The 22,194-nt window shown below is 42.3% G+C and overlaps 1 protein-coding gene across 2 annotated transcripts in view; it reads left to right on the forward strand.

Annotated features, from left to right (window-relative positions):
• TOGARAM2 (TOG array regulator of axonemal microtubules 2) overlaps positions 1–14,879 on the forward strand; it is a 45,867-nt gene extending 30,988 nt beyond the window's left edge. For both annotated transcript variants that reach the window (XM_037895571.2, XM_043543533.1), the window contains exons 17-19: positions 675–891; positions 9,970–10,056; positions 12,570–14,879. In XM_037895571.2, coding sequence (XP_037751499.1) covers positions 675–891; positions 9,970–10,056; positions 12,570–12,820 — 555 coding nt within the window. In that variant the 3' untranslated portion in view covers positions 12,821–14,879. The remainder of the gene's footprint in view (positions 1–674; positions 892–9,969; positions 10,057–12,569) is intronic.
• Positions 14,880–22,194: the final 7,315 nt, after the last annotated feature.

Raw genomic sequence — 22,194 nt, forward strand, 5'->3', positions numbered from 1 at the left:
GTGGTGGCAGCAGGACAGGGAGTCAGAATCTGCTCTAATGAGGAGTGCATGATGCATTACACCTGGGAGTCCAGCCTGTTAGAGAGACTGATCAGACCCTGAACCACTTCTCAGAGCCCTGCACTCCTCCAACCCCAGGTTTTGTGAGGGTTGGATAAACCAAGACTTGGATCAGAACCAACCCTAGTTTGGTAAAGCCAAAGCTACCCCCAATTTGCCTACCTGTCTTCCCAAACGCTGTTATTAACTGGTAATTGTGATTTTTCTACCCAAGCACTGAAATGACTCAAAGAAACGCATATGTGGGGACCTTAAAGAGATTGGCTGGCTCCCTTCAGTAAAAGGATTTCTGAACTTTACTTAGGAGAGATAAATATTTTTATTCCTCCCAGCCAACCCCACCCCAAATCCCTTTTCCCTAACACACTGGAAAATGAGAAGCTATTAAAGAAAGTAGAACCTGATTCTGCAAACAGTACTGTGCATAGTGCTTACTGTTGTGAGCAGTGCATGGAAGTCCGTGAGACTTCTCGCAGTGGTAAGTGCTGACCTGGAATGAAGTGTTGGCAGGATCTGGCCCATTCTTTCTGCTTGCTGGAAGCCTCTGTTTCTACATTCCCTGCCAGCCCCAACAGTGCTGTACATCCTGATTTTGCTTTTTTATTTTTGAACAGATTTTTGATGCTTTTTCCCTGAGACTTCAGGACTCCAACAAGAAAGTGAACCAGCATGCGCTAGAGTCAGCTGCCACCATGATCCCTATCCTCAAAGATGGCTTACACCCAGTCGTGGTCTCCATGGTGACGGTTGTCACGGATAACTTGAATTCTAAAAATTCTGGGATTTATACTGCAGCAGTGAAGGTGTTGGACACAATGATCGCTAATCTAGGTAATATTTACTTCTTCCTGTTCCTACCATGGGTATCCCATTGTGTGATACCTGTACAATTGCTGTTGCTCCATCTTGGAGTCAGTAAGCCACTTCTGGGCCTCAGATCAAAAATTTCAGAGTAGTCCCTTAATTACCTCCCTTGGCTGATGAACTCCACTCTGGTTTGAGAGAATGCCCAGCGGCTGTAGGGCTGTCCGTTAGCCTAGCAGCTTAAGTGTCCTGACTGAATTCTTCTAAATGGCTCTATAGATGGATGCTGTTTTTCACCAAAAACATGCATCTGGCTGCATTTCAGTGATTCTTCTCTCTTCTGTTTATATTCTTAACCATACTCACGCTCACAACCATAAACCACACTCACAATCATAACATCTGAGCTCTTTCCAGAAGTGCATGAAGTGATAAGACTAACATCTATCATGTCTGGTTCTTTCCTTCTTCCCAGTGAGAAATTGTATAGGGATTTTTATTTTTATTTCATGTAATATATTACATGTCTGCTGTGCTAAGTCTGTATTACCTCCGGGAAGATCAGAGAAGTATGTCTTGTGCTTGGAGTGGAGGATGGTGTGGTTTGTGGTGATTCTTAGTTTCTGCCGGACTTTGTTCCACTGTCTTGGAGCAGCCCCTGGGAAAGCTCTGTCCTCTGTACTGGTGAGGTTTCCCCTTGCAGTGGACAGTTCAGCTGTACCTGAGGGTGGGAGTCCTGGGGTCCTCCTCCCAGAATTTTATATGCTCTTTTAAGGTGTCCTAGGCCCAAACCATTGAGTTACAGATCAGGACTGAGATCTTGAGTTTGACATGTTACTGTATTTTGCAGCAAGCCAGCACAGTACACAGAGATCAGGTGATGGATGCCTGGCACAGATTGTGCCTGGTCCTGCATGTGTGTACAAGAGTGGGGTGGGGCTGAAGGCACTTCAGCCCCTCTTTTGTGCATCTGTACAGGGACCAAGCACAAGCCCCCTCTTCAAGTGCAAAGACCAGGGGTCTCTAGTGTTATCAGCAGTGCTAGAAACCCAAAACGGGATGGGCAGGACGTGAGGCCATGACACAAGCCCCTTCCCCACCAGTTAGTTAAGCTGGCCTATTGCACGGGATGCAGAGTGCACTTTGCAACTTCCGAAGTTGCTCTAGCATTCCCAGCAATATTGCACCTGCCTCACTTTCATTTCCTCCAGGTGCTCCTGTTGGGGTGGTGCACCTCCACACTGCCCCTTACAGCACTCTTAAAGCCACAACGTGCCCCATAGCTTGGAAAGTGCTGTGAGATCCCTATACACGAATAAAGCCCTCACCCTATATACATGTAAATTGGTGTCGTTGTTGTTCTACATATTAACCTCTGAGTGTTGAGTTTTTGGGCCATGCATTGGGACTCATTCTCTTGCACTCTCCCTCTCACAACTGATCTCAGATGCGCAGCCAGTACGTTCATCTTAGACAAACACAAACATCCATCTCATGCTGTCTCCCACCCACCACAGTTCTCAATCTGCCATGGTCCTAATTTTGGGATGAAAACCCAAAATGAAGGAGGAACAAAAGGAAAAACAGTAATATGGAATAATGTTTTAAAATGCTGTGAGATTAACTTTTCACCCTCTCAGCTAATATTTTCTCTCATCTCGGTTTTATAAGTCCTGACATTAATTATTCACAACAATAAATGTGAGCATGGAGGTCTGGATATCTGTTGGAGATGGGATATGGAGTTTTTGCCTCTAGGATACTAGTTCAAGTCAAGCCTGAGTCAGTAGTGAGTGAAAGTTGTTACTGTCAGATGGCTGCCTGATAGACTGGCCAAATCAGTCCACACAGACAAACCCATTTGCCAGTGGATAGGTGTTTACATCACATTTGGCTTCGCTGCTGGTAATTTCATTAGGGAGGGTTAAGACTGAGAGCTGGTGTACACTAGAAAATTAGATTGACCCAGCTTTGTCGCTCAGGGATGTGAAAAATCCACACCCCTGAGCAACGCAGTTATACTGACCTAACCCCCGGTGTAGACAGTGCTAGGTCGACAGGAGAGTTTCTCCTGCTGACATAGCTACTGCCTGTTATGGATGTGGATCTTTTCAAGTGTAGAGTAGACCTGCCTGTAGTTAAGGAGACCTGAATCCCCATGTAAACCGTGCTAGGTCAACAGAAGAATTCTTCCATTGACTTGAGCTACCCTCTCTGAAGGAGGAGAATTTACTACAATGATAAGAGTACCCCTCATAGACTGAATGGGCCATAGAGACTGAATTACCCTCTCAACCGTCTGGGTTAGGGTTGAGACACCTTGCCAGTGGATGGGGGTGAGTTGGGGTGAAGTTTGTGCTAGCACTGTTTTTGTTGTGCCTGTTCTGTCAACAGAGGCTTTCAGTCTCCAAGTTTGTCAGTATGGCATATTATTACCAGCACTAAATTCTCACATGAAAATAAATAAAATATGAGATCAGAGCAGATGTGTGTGTGATAAGAGACGAGTTTGGGTCTGAAATGAGGGATGCCCCTTGTAATGAGGGTCACTAAGAGTTTTATACATTAAAAATAAAGCTGTTTTCCTTCTGCAGAGGCACAGTCTTATACCCTGTACAGGACTCATCTTCACACCTTGGTGGACTGCAGTTTGAGTGAGCTAGGTTTGCAAATCACTCACTAGGTGATGTTCAGAGGTGCTAAGCACCCATATTTTCCATTGACTTCAACTGGAGTTATGCGTGCTCAGCTCCTCTAGAAATGAGGCCCTTAGGCACAGATCCTCAAAGGTATTTAGTCACCAGCTTCCTAGAAGAAAAAGGTCAGAGTGGCAAAGCTTGAATCTGCATCCAAATTTCCCCAACATGTTAGAATTAATTGGATCTGGACTCTTAGTTTGGTTTGTTATAAAGATGGGGCTGAGCAGTAAAACCTGGTACTGAACATCCCTAGAGTGTAGGGACAAAGGGGTGCATGGATTTTGAGGTTATTTCTGGCCCATCTTGGCTTCCCAGGCAAGTTGCTTTGATGTTGATGTGAAGGGGACCTTGACCCAGCAGAGATTCTGCTGCACCGCCTCCTAGGAAGCCCTAAATTATGGGCCTTGACTGGTTCCTTCTCCTCTCTTCAGTTCATAAATATCTTCAACCCTTGCTCTTCTTTTTTTTTAACTGAAATTTATGATTTGCCAAGTTCCTTACTAGAACAAACAAGTATAAATTCAGACCTAAATGATGGCTTGTTCCAAATGTTGTTCTGTATAGGGCGAGATTACTATTGCCAATAACTACATAACCAAGGCCTGTTGTAAATTCCCTTGCCATACAGATTTATTTCAGCTTTAGAAATACTGCACTGGGTGAATATGCCTGAAATATTTAGCATGTTCAAGAGGCAGGCCTTAGAATGGAATTATTAACTCTCTTTGCACCAGCGATCCAGAGCTCTTGTATAGCTATTAGGATTTGCTCACTGCTTGCCTGTCGCTGTTCCTTTGTGCATGGAAATTGTTTTTAAACCATAAGGACAAGATTGTGTCTGAGTGTAAAGCAGAGAGAATTGTGTGAGGTCAGCACCACTGTGTTCTGGGCTCTCCACAGTAGGTGGTGGACCTAGACCCCCTCTCCACACCAGCCAGCAGAATTGAGGTGAGCATATACCTCACCCTTGTATTGCGGTATCCAGCAGCCATGATCCCTGTTGGTCTTGTGTCAAGTTTAAGCGTGTTGTCTCTAGGAGCTTCTCTCCCCCCGCACCCCAGGCTATGTCTTAAATGCAACACTATAACCTGTAAGCACTGGCAAGTGACAGTACTGGAGCTGTGCAATACACATTTGTCTATGTTCATGTAGGTTTCAACTAGAGATGGGTTCAAGCTGCAAAGTTTTTAGTATTTTAGATCCAGGGTTTCGGTTCTGCCCATCATAAAGATATGAGCTATTTGCAAAATTCAGATCCGGAACTGAATCTTATACACCCCAAAATTCAAGGATCGGGGTTTTGATTGGGATTAGGGCTGTCAAACAATTAAAAAAATTAATTGTGATTAATTTTTTTAATTTACATTTGAAAATGTATTGATTTCAACTACAACACAGAATACAAAGTGTACAATGTTCACTTTATATATATTTTTAATTACAAGTATTTGCATTGTAAAAAAACAAAAGAAATAGTATTTTTCAATTCACCTAATACAAGTACAGTAGCGCAATCTCTTTATCACAAAAGTTGAACTTACAAATTTAGAATTATTTACAAAAAACCTGCATTCAAAAATAAAACAATGTAAAATTTTAGAGCCTGCAAGTCCACTCAATCCTACTTCTTGTTCAGCCAGTCGCTCAGACAAAGAAGTTTGTTTACATTTGCAGGAGGTAATGCTGCCCGCTTCTTGTTTACCATGTCACCTGAAAGCGAGAACAGGCGTTCACATGGCACTGTTGTAGCCAGCATCGCAAGATATTTACATGCCAGATGTGCTAAAGATTCATATGTCACTTCATGCTTCAACCACCATTCCAGGCTACATGCGTCCATGCTGATGATGGGTTCTGCTCTACAACAATCCAAAGCAGTGTGGACCGACACATGTTCATTTTCATTATCTGAGTCAGATGCCACCAGCAGAAGGTTGACTTTCTTTTTTGGTGGTTCAGGTTCTGTAGTTTCTGCATCAGAGTGTTGGTCTCTTAAGACTTCTGAAAGCATGCTCCACACCTCATCCCTTTAGATATTGGAAGGCACTTCAGAGTCTTAAACCTTGGGTCGAGTGCTGGAGCTATCTTTAGAAATCTCACATTGGTACCTTCTTTGTGTTTTGTGAAATCTGCAATGAAAGTGTTCTTAAAATGAACAACATGTACTGGACCATAATCTGAGACTGCCATAATATGAAATATATGGCAGAATGCAGGTATAACAGAGCAGGGGACATATAATTCTCTCCCAAGGAGTTCAGTCACAAATTTAATTTAATGCATTATTTTTTAACAAGCATCATTAGCATGGAAACATGTCCTCTGGAATGGTGGCCGAAGCATGAGGGGCATACGAATGTTTAGCATAGCTGTCACCTAAATACCTTTAAGTGCCAGCTACAAAAGTGCCATGCAAATGCCTGTTCTCACTTTCAGGTGACATTGTAAACAAGAAACGAGCAGCATTATCGCCTGTAAATGTAAACAAACTTGTTTATCTTAGCAATTGGCTGAACAAGAAGTAGGACTGAATGGACTTGTAGGCTCAAAAGTTTTACATTGTTTTGTTTCTTGAGTGCATTTATGTAACAAAAAAAAATCTACATTTGTAGGTTGCACTTTCACGACAGAGATTGCACTACAGTATTTGTATGAGCTGAACTGAAAAATGTTTTTTTGATTACAAATATTTGCACTGTAAAAATGATAATCAAAAATAATATACACTTTGATTTCAATTACAACACAGAATACAATATATATGAAAATGTAGAAAAACATCCAAAATATTAATACATTTCAGTTGGTATTCTAGTGTTTAACAGGGCAATTAAAACAATGATTAATTGCAATTAATACTTTTACAACACAGAATACAATATATATGAAAATGTAGAAAACCATCCAAAATATTAATACATTTCAGTTGGTATTCTAGTGTTTAACAGGGCAATTAAAACAGTGATTAATTGCAATTAATACTTTTACAACACAGAATACAATATATATGAAAATGTAGAAAACCATCCAAAATATTAATACATTTCAGTTGGTATTCTAGTGTTTAACAGGGCAATTAAAACAGTGATTAATTGCAATTAATACTTTTAATCGCGATTAATTTTTTTTAGTTAATCGCGTGAGTTAACTGCAATTAATTGACGTCCCTAATTGGGACTGTAGTGGCAAACCCTGTAGGGTGAATCAGGCCCCTTGTCTTTAAATATTGTCATCTTCACAGTTAAAAAATCATGCCTTACAACTTTCCTAGCCTACAGGAGGTAAGTTGTGTGCATGTCCCAATCACACTGCTAACTCCTATATCTTGGACCCTAGATGCAGTTGGGAAACTCTGGTTGTTCACAGGCATCAAAATATAAATTTTAGACAGGATTTTCCCATCTACCACCTTTGATGATCCTGGTAGCAATGCAAAGTGCTTACAAAATTGCTCAGTTGCCTATCGTAAAATCATTGCTCTTGAGACCAAAAATCCACCTGGAAACAAACTGAATTGGCTCTGAATAATCCCCAGCACCATTTATCTACCTTTACGTTGATATCTAGCTTGGAGAGTCCCCAGTTTTTTTCTGAAGGCCATAAATGGCCCTGTACCTTTTTCTGTCTATTATCAGTGAACAGAACAGAACAGAACACAACATTCATCACCATTTAAGGGACCAGCATGATAGGTTGGGGGCTAATCAGGCCTTTATGGTGATGGGGCCTAGAAAATGGAATTTGATCTTCCCTGGCATCCATCTCTCCCCACTTTTACAACACTTTAAACCTTTCTATTCCAGACGATTTTTTTATGTGTTTGTTTTTTAATTTGATCCCCACTTTGTCCTGTAACCAACAGAGACTGTTTTTCCTTATACATGCATTCCGATAGTGCTTAGATATGCTCCAGATGAACTCAGGGCCCCGTTGTATTAGGTGCTGTGCAAACATAGCTAGAGACAGTCCCTGTCCCAAAAAGCTTACAGTATAAATAGACAAGACAGACAAACGGTGAGAGAAAGGGAGTATCATCATCTTAATTTTACAGGTGGGCAACCGAGGGCCTTTCTATACACCAGAATGCCCTGATTTAACTAAATCGGGTTCTAAATCGACGGAGTCAAACTGGGACAATTCCTCGGAGTGGACACTTAAATCGGTTTGAGTGGCTAACATTGATTTGGGCTTATTTCACTTTGTTACAGGACATTGGACTGGGGGAGAATTTCGAAGGCACAAATGACAGGTGACTAATTCCCATAGGAGGTCAATGGGAGTTGGGAGCCTAACTCTTCTCTGTGCCTTTGAAAACCTCATTCTAGATGGACCACTAGTCTGATCTGGTGTGGAAAGTCCAGTATATACCTATGATTTTTTTTAACCCCCTTGGCTGGTTTTACTTGTTAAGCTTTTACAGGGAGGCTTTTATATTTGTAAATGCGTTTTAAGTCATTTTTACTATGCTTTATATAGCGCCTTGAGCCCTTCTGCCAGGATAAATCACAGGGAAGGACTCCTCATTATACCAAAGAGTACTAATAAGCATCATGTTAATGATATAACATCAGGTCTCCAAGGGAGATTCCTTCTAAGGAGGCTGGCACTGCTGTACTGAAAATGACATGAGAATGCAAAGGATTCATCTCATTGTGTTTACTACTGTGGCTAACACTGAGCTGCCGGTCTTGCAACCAGTAAACCAATCTAGTATTTATTGGACAGAGTCAAAGCTGAGTTACTGAAAATAGCATCACCTACTGCATTGCTTTCTCACTCCCAGCCTCCATTTAAAGATGCCCTGTGCTGCAGATAGTTCTGAGGTAAAGCTTGTATAAATTGGTTGTTGACTCTTGCAAGCTTGCACTGTTTCAAAATATACAGCCTGTTCCAAATTTTTAATTCAAAAGAGAGCATTGCCTGTATACAGAGCACCTTACAAAATGAAGGGGTCCCAACAATAGTTTTAATGGTGAATGGAAAAGCTTTATTGAGATCAAAACTAATAACTAATATTTTGCAATGCTAGAACACCTTTCATATCAGGATTTCAAAGCAGTTGTTTCAAAGCAGCAACTGACATGTAAACGTCTCTGAGTGGAATGCCGCAACTATTTAACAGCACATATCAATACCACACAACAGTTTAGGGCTGGAAGTGAAGCATCTATTTGGAATTTTTGATGGACAAAATATAATTACCAGTGTTGGAATTTAGCCAGAGCTCCAGTGCCAAATACCCCAACTGTCTGCTTGCAAAAAGTACAGTGTGATCATTAATGACCTCGGTGTTATGTCTCATACAAAAGATGGCACCTATAACAATACTGTGCCCCTTAAAACTGTGTTGGGGCCCTTTGGCTCAGTGCTAGGGTGGCCTGACAGCAAGTGTGAAAAATCGGGACAGGGTGGGGAGTAATAGGCACCTATATAAGACAACGCCCCAAAAAATCGGGACTGTCCCTATAAAATTGGGACATCTGATCACCCTACTCAGTGCTAGGGTGACCAGATGTCCCGATTTTATAGGGACTGTCCCGATTTTGGGGTCTTTTTCTTAAATAAGCTCCTATTATCCCGCACACCCGTCCCGATTTTTCACACTTGATGTCCGGTCACCCTACTCAGTGCTGATACAGAAGGAAACATGTTACCTACCGACCTATCACCCTCACTTTCTATGGCATCTAGATATTCCATGGAGGTAGCTCATCCAAATACTACCATTCAAAAACAATTCTGCCTAGCTTGGCAGAACTAACTATTGTAGGTCACTTTGTGCAATAGTTTTAAAACAACAGCCAGGATTCTAAATCAATCACAAGCTGTGGATAAAGAATTAAAAACACATTTGACAACCAAATATTGGGAAATCAGTTCTTTTAACCTCCCTGCCAAGATCTAAGTTATGGGGTCTTTTTTTCTCTCTTTCTGCAATGGCTCTTGATATCACAAGCACCTAAGACAGTTGCAGATGTCAGTGGTGATCAGATAATTTGTTCTTGCAGAGACAACACAGAATCTTGTGATGAGCTCTTGGCAGGTAAGTGAAGGAGGAACTGATTTTAAATTTGCACAGACGTTCACTGAGTGTAAAAGTTACCTCTCTGCAGAAATACAACACGAGGCCTATGTGCCACTTACATCCCATTTAAACTGTGAGGGACTGATTTAGCTGTAGGGGGTTGGACTTCTGCTAGCACTCTACACACTGGTGAATTTCACACATGCTGATGTGGGATCAGGATCTTTTGTTCTGAATTTGAAACCATCCCACGTTAACGTCAAGAGAAGATTAAATGTACCCCATATTCTCTTAAATTTGCTGTATTTTAGAGGGTGCAAATATTTTCTTTGTTTACAATCGCAGAAACAAGGATCATGAATGTCTCTCTGTCCCTTTCAGATAATGCATTGCTTTTACAAGTATTTGCCAGCAGAGTGCATTTCATCAGTGGTCGAGCCATGCAGGACATCACGGAACACCTGTCAGGTAAAAAACCGCTCAGCTGAACTGGACTTTTCATGGTTCGTTTGGATTAAACTCAAAAAAGACTCTTGGGAAATGACAGATGTGAGGAAATCCCTATGCATTAACAAAGCTATAGCCCGTGGAACAGCAGGAGGCACTGGGTCTGTTCCTGTGCAGTCAATTACACCTGTGTAAAGTGCTTGTAAAATGCTCCTGCTCTGATCTGGTCATGTATTACATATGCTTTGCACAGGTGTAAATGACTGTACAAGATGCAAGGCAGTGGAGCATTGGGCTTTCAGAGTCTAGTTATGAATCATTGATGGGAGGTCTCAAAATTCTCTCCTAAGAAAGAGAAACTAAAAATATTCCGGCTGTCTCCTGAATGTTTTTAAAAGGGCAGCAGTGTCAGATCACAGCTAGGCCCACAGCTGCTGCTTCCTTAGGCAAATGTCTATCCCTGACAGTCTACGAACACCCACACCCAGGTATGGAACATTTTGTAGTCACTGATATTTTGCTATTCTCGGGGTCTGTTTTGCCTTTCTCACAAAGAGCTCTGGGGGAGGAGTTCTCTTGTGGCAAACATTTTGGGCTGGATCCCACAAAAGCTGGGACTACCAGCATGAGTGCAGACTGTTCATGTGAATAATGGTTGTTGCAAGGATGTACCTTGCTGGAGGTGTGAGCAGGCAATTCCTTCCTGACCCTGCAGGCTATCGGCTTCTACCCAGAAGCATGACATTGCATTTCCATTATTTCAATGTGTGTAAGTATAGTTTATTTCCACATCAGCTGAATCCTACAAGCTAATAATGCTGCTATTTCTTGACCTATAGTCACAGCTTATGTCCAGTGGCAGCCAAGAAATGGCAAAATTGATCTTCTCAACATACACTGAAAGCAGCCTAATTATAGCCTTGCTTTAATTAGGGCTCAATCTACTGTTAATTATTCCAGCTTCTTTTAATCCAAGGTTTAATACGGTTTCCTTGTTCATTACGACTCTCTTAAGGGCATCCATATCCATGGCAAACCTAACAGGGCCTTTAAAGGTAATTTGCATAAAGTAAATCTCTCTACACACAGAATTGAATTCTACAGCAATTTAATCTCTTTTTGCAAATAAAGCATTTAAATATAAATTGGGGCCAGTTTAGAAAGAGCAGATGTTCCCTCTGGGATTTATTGGGAACAGGCAGTTCTCTTTTCTAAACTCCATGGTGGCCACTATATTTAATAGCATCTGTGCTCTAATTATCTCTTGTTTAATGAGGGACTGTAACCCTTTGCTGATTTATTACAGTTGTTTAAGTATTATTTAAGGCTGATTTTTTTAAAAAGTGAATTTTTATGCTGGTGAAAGGTGCCAGACTTATGATGCTGGGAATATGAAATCACTTTAACCACAGAATAGCAACGTATGCTTCCCTCACACTATCACCAGATAATGTGCCTCAATTTACCTTTATCAGACTGATGAGAATTCAGTCTCCAGGTCATATCAGTTCTTGGCGCCTCTGTGGAAACTGCCAGCAAAGATGCCAGGTAGTGTCAGGTTTTTGTTTGTTTTTAATGTTGCCATCTATCCAATTCGGAAAATAAATTGAAATCTCATCTCAGGAAGGGTTAAAAGAAAATTGTCTAGTGGTTAGGGCTTTATTCTTGCATTTGGAAGACCTGGGTTTAATTCCCTGTTCCACTACAGCCTTTGTGTGATCTGGGGCAAGTCACTTATGCTCTATCTGTGCCTCAGTTTCCTCTCTGTAAAATGGGTATAATAGTACTTTCCTACATCACAGGTGTGTTGTGGGGATAAACCTATTAAAGATTATCAGGCACCCAGATACTGTGATCATGGTGGCTATATTAGTACCTTAGACAGCTAAACATGAAACATTCATTGAAACTTGAAACTTGAAACTGTCATTCATTATGAGTCACTAAGTACAAGAAAAATCTCAAATTAGACCTTCCCGTCAGAAGCACCAATAGATCGTCCATCTTTCTGATCAGATTTTAGTCCCCTGTGGGCTAGAATTTTGAAGTTTAGAGCAGTCATTCATTATGGGCCACTGAGCACAAGGAAACTCCAAATTAGACCTTTGTTTTTTTCATCAGAGTTCACCAAAAGGTCAACAGTGTCTCTTATTGGAGTTCAACCATACAAGTGCCCTTTTGAACTATAATCTTGAAATTTGGTACAGCTATTTTAGACAGCTGATTACTGGAAATAGAAATTTGACACTTCTATCATATGTTATCAAAGGTTCATCTGTCCAACAGTTTACAAGAATTATATTAATTACTTCTTTAGGGCTGTCATGTTAGAATGAGGCCTCTGATTTGGAGAAATTAAGGTAATTTGAGGTCAATAGTTCTATTTAATGGATAATATCATTTCAGTTTGCTTATAGAGAATTGTACTGTTTGCATTCAGATTCCAGACAGAACTCAGAAATAGATTTGAGGAACTAAAAATAAAGATGGGCTTCCACCTTGATTGTTAAGATGCTTTATCTTCTATCCTGCAGCACTTGTAGCTTCTGTATACCCTCGGAAACCCCAGGCTGTGGAACGTCACACCCTGCCTGTTCTCTGGTATTTCCTGAACAACATGATCGGAAATGGGGTGTTACCTGGTAGGAGCGGGAATGTCAGGACTGTGGTCTGCAAGCTTGCTAAAAGCCTGTACAAAGAGATGGGACGCAGCCTAGAGGATCATGCTTCCAGCCAACCACAACATGCAATAAAATCCCTCCAGGACCTTTTAGAACTCCAGTGAAGGAGGCCCAGTAGCCTTCAGGACAGTTTACAGTGTGGCACTTGATGGGGTGGATAAATGAAGTGGTGGACATTATACTGGCAATGATTTTATTCTATGTGTTTTTGGAGAAAGGAATAAGTTTATAGATCCAGATGTATATAGTATATTTTGCAGTAGAATTAAACAAATCATGTATTTTTATAAGGTTTTATTTCCTGAACTTTTGTTCCTGAGAAGTTTTACATAGATTTTTTAAAAACAAGAATTATGTATAAATGTTGTGATTTGTAATTGTGTAAAAAAGAAAATAATGTATTTGTACACAGGCACATTTAGGAAGGCAGAGATGGGCCTTAGACACGGGGGGTGGAGGTGGGGGGGGGGGTGGATGAGTGGGCCCCAGAAGCAAGAGTGAGAGGCAAATACTCCAGGCTGAGAAAATAAATTGAGTGAGGAAGAGAGAACTATGCTGCACCCCGGACACAAAGGGTATGTCTACATTGGAGCTGGGAGATTTGCACTAGTGGGGCTCAAGCTAGCATGCTAAAAATAACAGTGTGGACCTTGCAGCTCAGGCTGGAGCTTGGGATCTGAAGCCTACCTGTCCCTCTAGGCTTGAGAGTCCAAGCTGCTACCCAAGCCACAATGTCAACACTTCTATTTTTAACACACTTGTTAGAGTGTCACTAGCATGAGTTTGCCTACCTGGGCTGAGAGGCTCACTCTTAGCCATAGTATAGACATACCAATAAGCTTGTGGAAAGGGGGTAAAGGAGAGAGAAAGAGAGAGAGAGGTGGGGCTCTGGAAGCAGAAAAAGTGACCCGGGTGTATATCCAGATCTGAAAAATTGAGCACTCCTACACATATTCACACAACCTTGAAAGGCAGAGGGAAAGAAAGAAGGAGAGATATATGGGACCCTGAACACAGGCAGAATGAGGCACATGGGGCCCATGAGATCAGATAAATAAAAGGACCTTGAAAATGGGGCCTTGCCCATTAAGTCAGAAGGCCAAAGAGCAGCACAGAAGGAACCAGCCAATGAGGCCCATGAGTCTGAGAATTTTAAATTTCTTTATTTTTTTCATACAAGTAGTCTAACTTGTTGTTGCATTCTGTATTATCTTTCTGTGAATTCCCCTTCATCCCCCATCACCGAGGTCTTTTATTACAGTAAAGAATGGGTGAAATGATTCAAACCTTCTGAAGTGTTTTAGATCAACTTAGAACTGCATATGAAATGTAGTGTAAATGTAATGTTCTAGAGCACCAGGAACTCAGAATCTTCTGGAACATTCTAGTGCACTCTCTGAGCCAGGAACCTAGTTCTGAAACGTTACGGAGTGCCCTGGAACTGACCACCTTCAGAAATCTTCTAACAGCATCCAGGAATTTAGTATCTTCTGAGGTGTTCTACAGCGCCTTGGAACTTGGAATTTTGGAAGACTGTTCAAAAAGTCAGGTGAAAATGGCATAGGCTTAGTGTGGTGTGTAATTGTTCTTTAGAGAGGGAGCAAGGCACTGCAGAGAACACCAAATGCCAAAATGTTGAACAGAGGCTTCTGTGGGGAAGGGATACTGTTAAAGAATGACCTGAGTTAAATAAGCAAAGCCTGCATTACATTTACTCCTTCAAGCAACTTGAGCTTGTTCACTACGCAGAGCTTATTTTAAAGTTTTGGGGGTTTTTTAGGGGTAGCATCTTCTGAGATCCCCTGTTTCTCCCTCCTTCAAACTCAAAGTGCTCTCTCCTCACAGTTCCCCTCCCTTTAGGCACACCTCCCTCTAGAGCCCTTCACTGCTGAATAAATGTTCTTTGTTTTAGCTTCTTCTTCAGCTTCTCTCTAGCCCCTGTGGATACAGTGGGAAGTTTTTGTACTTTAGGAGAAAAGAAGCTTTTGTGTATAGCAAAAGAACCCCCCCTCCCCCAAGTCAGTTTTATTTGTTCAGTTGTAGGGTTCATGGAGTCAAATTAAAAGATAATTTATGTAACCAGCTCTTAATTTGCTACTGGCCTAGAGTGTTGCTCATGTGTATATTGTTTCACAGGGTTGATGGGAATAAAGTGTTTCCTGTTATGTTGGTTCTGTCTGGTAGGGTTTTTGTGTCAGCTGTTTCACCATAGGATGGGAACTCAGAACACAGAATGACCCAGTTTTGCCCCTGCTGACAAGGGGGCTCTGTGCCTTACAGAAGATGGAGCAGGGGTGCTCCCTGGTGAACAGTGGGCTAACTGCAGCTCCCCTTCTCCCTCCTCTTGAACAGGAGAACATGTGGAATACAACTGAAGTGGTTGCTTGGGAAACAGAAAAGACAAAATGCTTTTGGGAAGGTTGGGAATGGGATCCCCACCCAGGATACTAGGACTGGCACAAAGCTAAACGATGTGTTTCCTGTTTCCTTTCTGCATTTGTCAATTTATGCTTATTGTAATTTTATTACAGTAGCACCTAGAGGCCCCAACTAACATCAGAGGCCTATTGTGTTAGGTACAGCATGAACATGTGACATCCCTGGCTCACAATCTAAATAATCAAGACCAAGGGTGGGGGAATGGGAGGTACAAAGAGGTGAAGTGACTTGCCAGAGGTCAAACATCAGGTCAGTGGCCAAACTGGTAACAGAACTGGGGTCGCCTGATTCAGTGGCCAGGGGCCAATTCACTAACCCACCTACCTTTCTTGTTAGAACATTAATCCTTGAGGAGAAGATCCTGCTGACTGCAAGTGCTTTTTCTGCTGAGTCGTTACACCAATTTACAGAACCCTCCCTGGGCTTTAGGGCCAACCTTGAGGCTCTCCCAGTCTATTTCACTGAGGTACATCACAGATGCTAATCCACTGTGGCTCCTGGAGGCTAGATGCAGACTGAATGCCCCACTTTCACCACCCTGCTAGTTCAGCAATGGAGTGATGCATTGACAGTGGCCACGGATAGCAACTTACATGCCATCCTGCTAGCCAAAGGTAAGAGCTGTTGTCATGATAAGGGAGCAAAATGGCTCTAAAAAATAGGGTGAGGAAAACTCCAGTACTCTGCCCTTTGGGTTGGGACCAAGCACAGGGAGGGGCAGGCTAATGTTCAGATGCCAGGGTGGGGATAGAGTTGTCTTAACTCTTTATTTTGTTTGTTTTCTTCTTTGGGGGAGTATTTTTACTCTGTAATAGGGATTTGAAAGACAAAGGTGAATGAATTGAAGATTGGGATCAAGGGATGCACAATATAGTAGTACATTGCTAATCCACTGCAAACCTCATCATTCCTCCCAGAAATTGCCACTCTCTCCTTAGCAAACAGCAGCTATTTAGGGCCTGATTTTCAGACAGCTTAGGATACGCAGTCACATGTCCAGATTGTGTGCACAGTTACAGTGAAGCTTGTGCTATGCAATTAAGGTAGTGGTGCCCAAATCCATCTAACTGCTTATGAGCCCAGTTACCTGATTTGCACATGCAACTGCAGAATCCTCAGTGCATGTGAGATTTCAACAGTAGAACTTGCCAGAGCCAAGGGGACCTTTGGGGAGCGGAGGAGAAGGCAGATAGAGAGCAAAGTGAAGAATTGATAGGGGGAGGGAAATGAGAATAATGTGTCCAGGCTGGGAAGGATGTTGGGGCAGAGACACGCACTTGAGAGGGGAGTAAATATTGAGGATGCGGTTTGGGGACTTGTGAGAACGCTGGGAAAAAAGAGGAAAATTTTGAAAGTGTTGAAAGGAGAGAAATGGTAGGTGGGAAATGAGCGGAATGGAGGCTGGTGACCTCAGACAGAACATTTTCATGGCTTATTTAATCCAAATGACGTCTAGAGTGCAGGGAGAGGAGCACAGATGGGCAAGACCTGGGAAGTGGGCTTATCTTCCAACTCTGCTGCTGAAGGTGAAGTAGCACCCTGTAAACAACCCCCTGTGCTGCCTCTCTGAAATGCTGCGAGAGCTGGAGCAAATGATTCTGGGGTGCATCGAAATGGGACTGGTTGCAAGTGGCTGAACATGCAGTATCTGTGGAATGGGGTATGTATATAGAATGTACTGGATCTGACTGAAAACCAGCTGTTAGAAACTTGTCTCTCCACTTGGGGGAGAGACTGCATTGAGCGAGCTCTTTTCATCCTTGTTATATAATGGCTGGAAATGAAGGTGCTGTTGTCTCTACCAAATTCCTGCCAGTTGACATTGAATTCTGATACTGCAATAAAGCCTTTGATGTCACTTGATTTAAGCAGAGGTAGGAAAATAGTGACAGATAAAATTAGAGCTGACTGGAATCTTGGAAACGTTTGCCGCATAGTTGAACGGTGCCCCTGTGTTCGGAGCCTCAGCTGAGAAGCCAGTAACTCAGTGGGTTTGGAACATGAACTCCCTCACCTCATCCTCCAAAGTAGTGCTCAAGGAAGAGGGTTTGAGCCACAAAAGGGGGAAGCGGGTTATGGGAGGAGCCTGCATTGCCTGTGGTAATACCTTTTCTGTGGATAAATGGAGGCCTTCAGTCCCCCTGCCCCAGTCAGGCAGCACCTTTCGCTTTTTAGTGAAGAAAAGAAAAACTTTCCTGGGTTTTGCCTGCATTTGAAATAGCTGTGAATCTGCAGGCCATCTATTTTTGTTACTACCTGCCATCCCCTTCAGGAAGTGCATGCCAGCCAGTTTGTGGGGCACTTTGTGTTCAAAGCCCTGACATTCGAGTAATTGCAGCTCAGCAATGACAGCTCCATTATTATCATCTTCCCACAACTTACCTTAGCTAGAGCCAAGCTGGAAACGTCTCTCTGCTAAGGAAAAAATAAAATCAGGCTTTTGACAATCTATTGACACCTCATAAAAATGAATCCCTAAGGTGTGTGATCCCAGTGTGACACTGTGGCCAAAAGAAGTAACGCGATCCTGGGATGCATAAACGGAGGAATCTAAAGTAGGAGTAGAAAGATTATTTTATCTTTGTATTTGGCACTGTATTTGACCTGCACGCAGTATTAAAGGTGTGGGCATACCATGGATTTATATAGTGGCATTATGATATTTTCTGTTTTATTATCAATCCCTTTCCTAATGGTTCCTAACTTTCTGTTAGCTTTTTTTGACTGCTGCTGCACATTGAGCAGAAGTTTTCAGAGAACTATCCACGATGACTCCAACATCTTTCTTGAGTGGTAACAGCTTATTCAGATCCCATTATTTTGTATGTATAGTTGGAATTATGTTTTCCAAAGTGCATTACTTTGCATTTATCAATGCTGAATTTTATCTGCCATTTCGTGGCCCAATCATGCAGTTTTGTGAGATCCCTTTATAACTCTTCACAGACAGCTTTGTACATAACTATCTTAAATAATTTTGTATCTTCTGAAAACTTTTTCCCCTGACTGTTTACCCCTTTTTACAGATCATTTATGAATATATTGAACAGCACTGGTCACAGTACAGAACCTTAAGGGACCCCAATGTTTACCTCTCTCCCCTGTGAAAACTGACCATTTATTCCTACCCTTTCTTGCCTATCTTTTAAGCAGTTACTGATACATGAGAGGACCATCCCTGTTATTCCACGACTGTCTACTTTGCTTATGAGCCTTTGGTGAGGGACGTTGTCAAAGGCTTACTGAAAGTCCAAGAATACTATAGTCACTAGAATCACCCTTGTCCACATATTTGTTTAAAGCCTCAAAGCATTCTAATAGATTGTCCAGGCATGATTTTCCTTTACGTAAGCCATGCTGACTCTTCCCCAACATATCATGTTCATCTGTGTGTCTGATAATTCTCTTCGTTAGTCCAGTTTTAATCAATTTGCCCAGTACTAAGTTAGGCTTACTGGCCTGTAAGTGCTAGAATTGCCTCTAGAGCTTTTTTAAAAAAAATCTATCTGCCAGTCATCTGGTACAGAGGCTGAGTTGCATACCACAGTTAGTAGTAGTGCTACAATTTCATATCTGAGCTCTTTCAGAACTCTTGGGTCCTGTGACTTATTACTATTTAATGTATCAGTTTGTTCCAAAACCTCCTCTATTGACACACCAAATCTAGGACAGTTCCTCAGATTTGTCACCTAAAAAGAATGGCTCAGGTATGGAAATCTCCCTCACATCCTCTGCAGTGAAGATCTATGCAAAGAATTCATTTAGCTTATCTGCAACAGCCTTGTCTTCCTTGAGTGCTCCTTTAAACCTCAATCTTCCATTGTCCCCACTGATTGTTTGGTTGGCTTGCTGCTTCCAATGTGCTTACAAAAATTGCAGTGAGTTTGTGTCTTCTGCTAGTTGCTCTTCAAATTCTTTTTTTGGCCCTGCCTAATTATACTTTTATGCTTGACTTTTGAAGTTTGTTCCCTTCTGATGATGCTTTAGCTGAGGATGTTTCAGTGCAAATTACTAAATTGGTCTTTCATCAATAAATAATTTGCCAAATTCATCCCTGATGTAACTCCAGTGAGGTCAATTAATCTGACCCACTATCTCTTCGACTCATTGACTCTCCATCTTAAACTCTCTATCTCTCTCTTGTTTTGCCTATGCTTCTTTATTTCTATGCTCTAGGAATTATTTTAGAGATGTTCTATAGCCTGAGTTATACAAGAGATCAGACTAGATGATCACATTGGTCCCTCTGGCCTTCGAATCTATGAATTTATGTCTGTCTCTGCTATTATTCATTATTTAACCCTCTGACTGCATTATTTATTTGTGTCTTGGAAAAAGTGTACATGAAAGATCGTGCACTGAGTAAAACTATAAATATAGATAAAGATAGATATTTAAAATACCGGCATGTGTACTAGAGAGGCACCCAAACAAAATATTCAGATCTGAATCCCATAACATTGGGGGTCCTTCACCCAGTTCTGGATCACAGCCTACTCCTATTTGAATCTTGTACTTTGGGACTACCTCTGATGTGTACATACACAATAATAAACATTAAACATACATCAAAGGTAAAAGAGTATATCATCTATATGTGTGATACATAAAGGGGCGGGGGGAGCTCCCTTTTATGGACACCCAGCCAGCCAGTTAGCTACAAAATTCCTCTTAGTAGTTGTTCTCTATTTGCTTTACCTGTAAAGGGTTAACAAGCTCACAGGTAAAAGGAAAGGAATGGGCACCTGACCAAAAGAGCCAATGGGAGGCTCTTTTTATAATTGGGGAAAAAAACTTCCCTTTGTCTGTCTGTTGTGGTTCTCTGGGAAAGAGGGGAACCGGGAGCAGTTACGCTATGAGAAGCTTTAAGCCAGGTATGATCATAGAGCATCAGATCATACCTAGAACTACTATTTGGAACCCCCAAATGTGTAAGTAGATCATGAACGTTTAGAAAGACGCAATTAGGCTTATTTCTGTTTATTTCTTATGGCTAGTGGACTCCTCTGTGCTAACCCCAGATGCTTTGTTTGCTTGTAACCTTTAAGCTGAACCCCCAAGAAAGCTATTTTGGGTGCTTAATTTTTGGAATTGCTCTTTTAAAATCTAGCAAAAGCCTAAGTTCCAGATGTATTTTCTTTCTTTTTGTTTTTAATAAAATTTACCTTTTTAAAGAACAGGATTGGATTTTTGGTGTCCTAGGAAGTTTGTGCATGTTGTTTAATTAGCTGGTGGCAACAGCTAATTTCCTTTGTTTTCTTTCTCAGCTCTTCCCCGGAGTGGTGGGGGTGGGGGTGAAAATGCTTAAGGGTACCCCACAGGGAGGAATTTCCAAGTGCGCCTTCCTGGGCTTCAAGGGGGTTTTGCATTTGGGTGGTGGCAGCCTTTACCAAGCCAAGGTCAGCTGGGCCCGTGGCTGGGTGTGTCTCTGCTCCCATCCCCAGCCTCGTCCCTGGGCTGGGGACAGAGCCACGGCCCAGGGCCAAGAATGGGGATGGGGGCAGGAGTGGAACCACAGCCGGACCGCTGTGGGGGCCAGCAGCCAGGTGCACGGCCGGATGCAGAACAGCACCGAGGCAGGGGATGGGGCCAGGCATGGGGCCAGGAGCCAGGGCTGCAGCTGTGAGTGGGGCCAGAGCAGAGCTGGGTGGTGCTCCCTCCTTGTCCTCCGTGGGGACTGGCCCAGACCCGTCATGCCCCCTGGAACATTCCTCCATGCCCCCTCAGGGGGTGCGCCTGACAGTTTGGGGACCTCTGGTCTAGTTCCTTATTTTTAAAAACTTGTATTTGGTTTCATATTAGTTTAAGCGGGGCCTTTTAAACCATTAGTTTAATTGGTAGCTATTGTTATCCGTATACCTTGGAAAAACCAGTTCATAACCCAGTGTGAACAATAACATCTCAATGCTAAAATCATGGCAGCCAGTTTCTGGTGTTACAGGCAGGAGTGTGTGTGTGATGTTTATAAATTAGGTTTTTTGAATCGCTCTGTTGAAACCTGTTGTATCTCCCATCAGTTATGGGCCTAATCCTGACAGCTGCACACAGCCCAAGCAGGGATCATTCATAGGTGGCAGAGAAGAATGGAATCCCCCATCCCAAATCCACACCGGTACTGACATGGTCAACATCACCAAGCTGGGAATTTATCTTCACAACAGCCCTCCGAGTCTTTCAGGAAAAAGGGGAGTAGACAACACCTGCCCTTAAAAAAAAAAAAAAAAAAAAAAAAAAAACTAAGCAGGAAAAAGCCCCTTCAGGTCTTTATTTAATGCATCAGAGTAAAACAAAAATGAACATTTAAGGACTAGATTCTCAACTGGTATAAATGAGCATAAGTCTGTTGACTTCAAGGCTTTTTTCCTCTCGCTGGGGATATGGCTTTTAGTTTTCAAAGGGGAAAGTGAAAGGCATTCATGGTGCATTGACCCCCTCCACCGATGATAGCATCATGAGTAGTGTTTGTGGAAATAGCAACATGGGTTGGGCTTTAGAGATGCAAAACTGAAAGCCGGGATGGTTTGGACCTGGGTCCTATTTTATGAGGAATGGGGAGAAAAAGAGGGTTTGGGAGGAATGGTTCTGGTGGCCAGTCTCTAGTCTTCAGGACTGTTATCTCTTGGCAGCACTTGTTTTAAGTCCTCTTAAATAGTAAGCCACAGAGCTGTAGTCCCATGTTATAGGGATGTCACCGTCACCCCAGGTAGGCCGAGGAACAGTGCAGCCTGCATTAGGAGCAGCACCCCTATGCAGAAAGGGATCTAAATGGAGACCACAAAGGGATCCTGAATGTCTCCAGGATATTGTTATCTAACATTTAGTTAAAGATCAGGGAGCTGATTTTTGCTGGCCCCTTGGGGAGGTCCCTTAAAACAGGTTTCACTGTGTACTGGAGGGACACAGGGTGTCGGGGCACAACTACTCAGTCAAGGGGATTGGGAATTGCAGCAACTGCCTAGATGTGCTTCCTGGCTTCCACGGTGCCTGAGATTTCCAATCTTCTTGTATGTCAAAGCCCAGTCCAACTATTTTGACCTTG

This window comes from Chelonia mydas, chromosome 3 (genome assembly GCF_015237465.2).
Source record: "Chelonia mydas isolate rCheMyd1 chromosome 3, rCheMyd1.pri.v2, whole genome shotgun sequence".
NCBI classification, from domain to species: Eukaryota; Metazoa; Chordata; order Testudines; family Cheloniidae; genus Chelonia; species Chelonia mydas.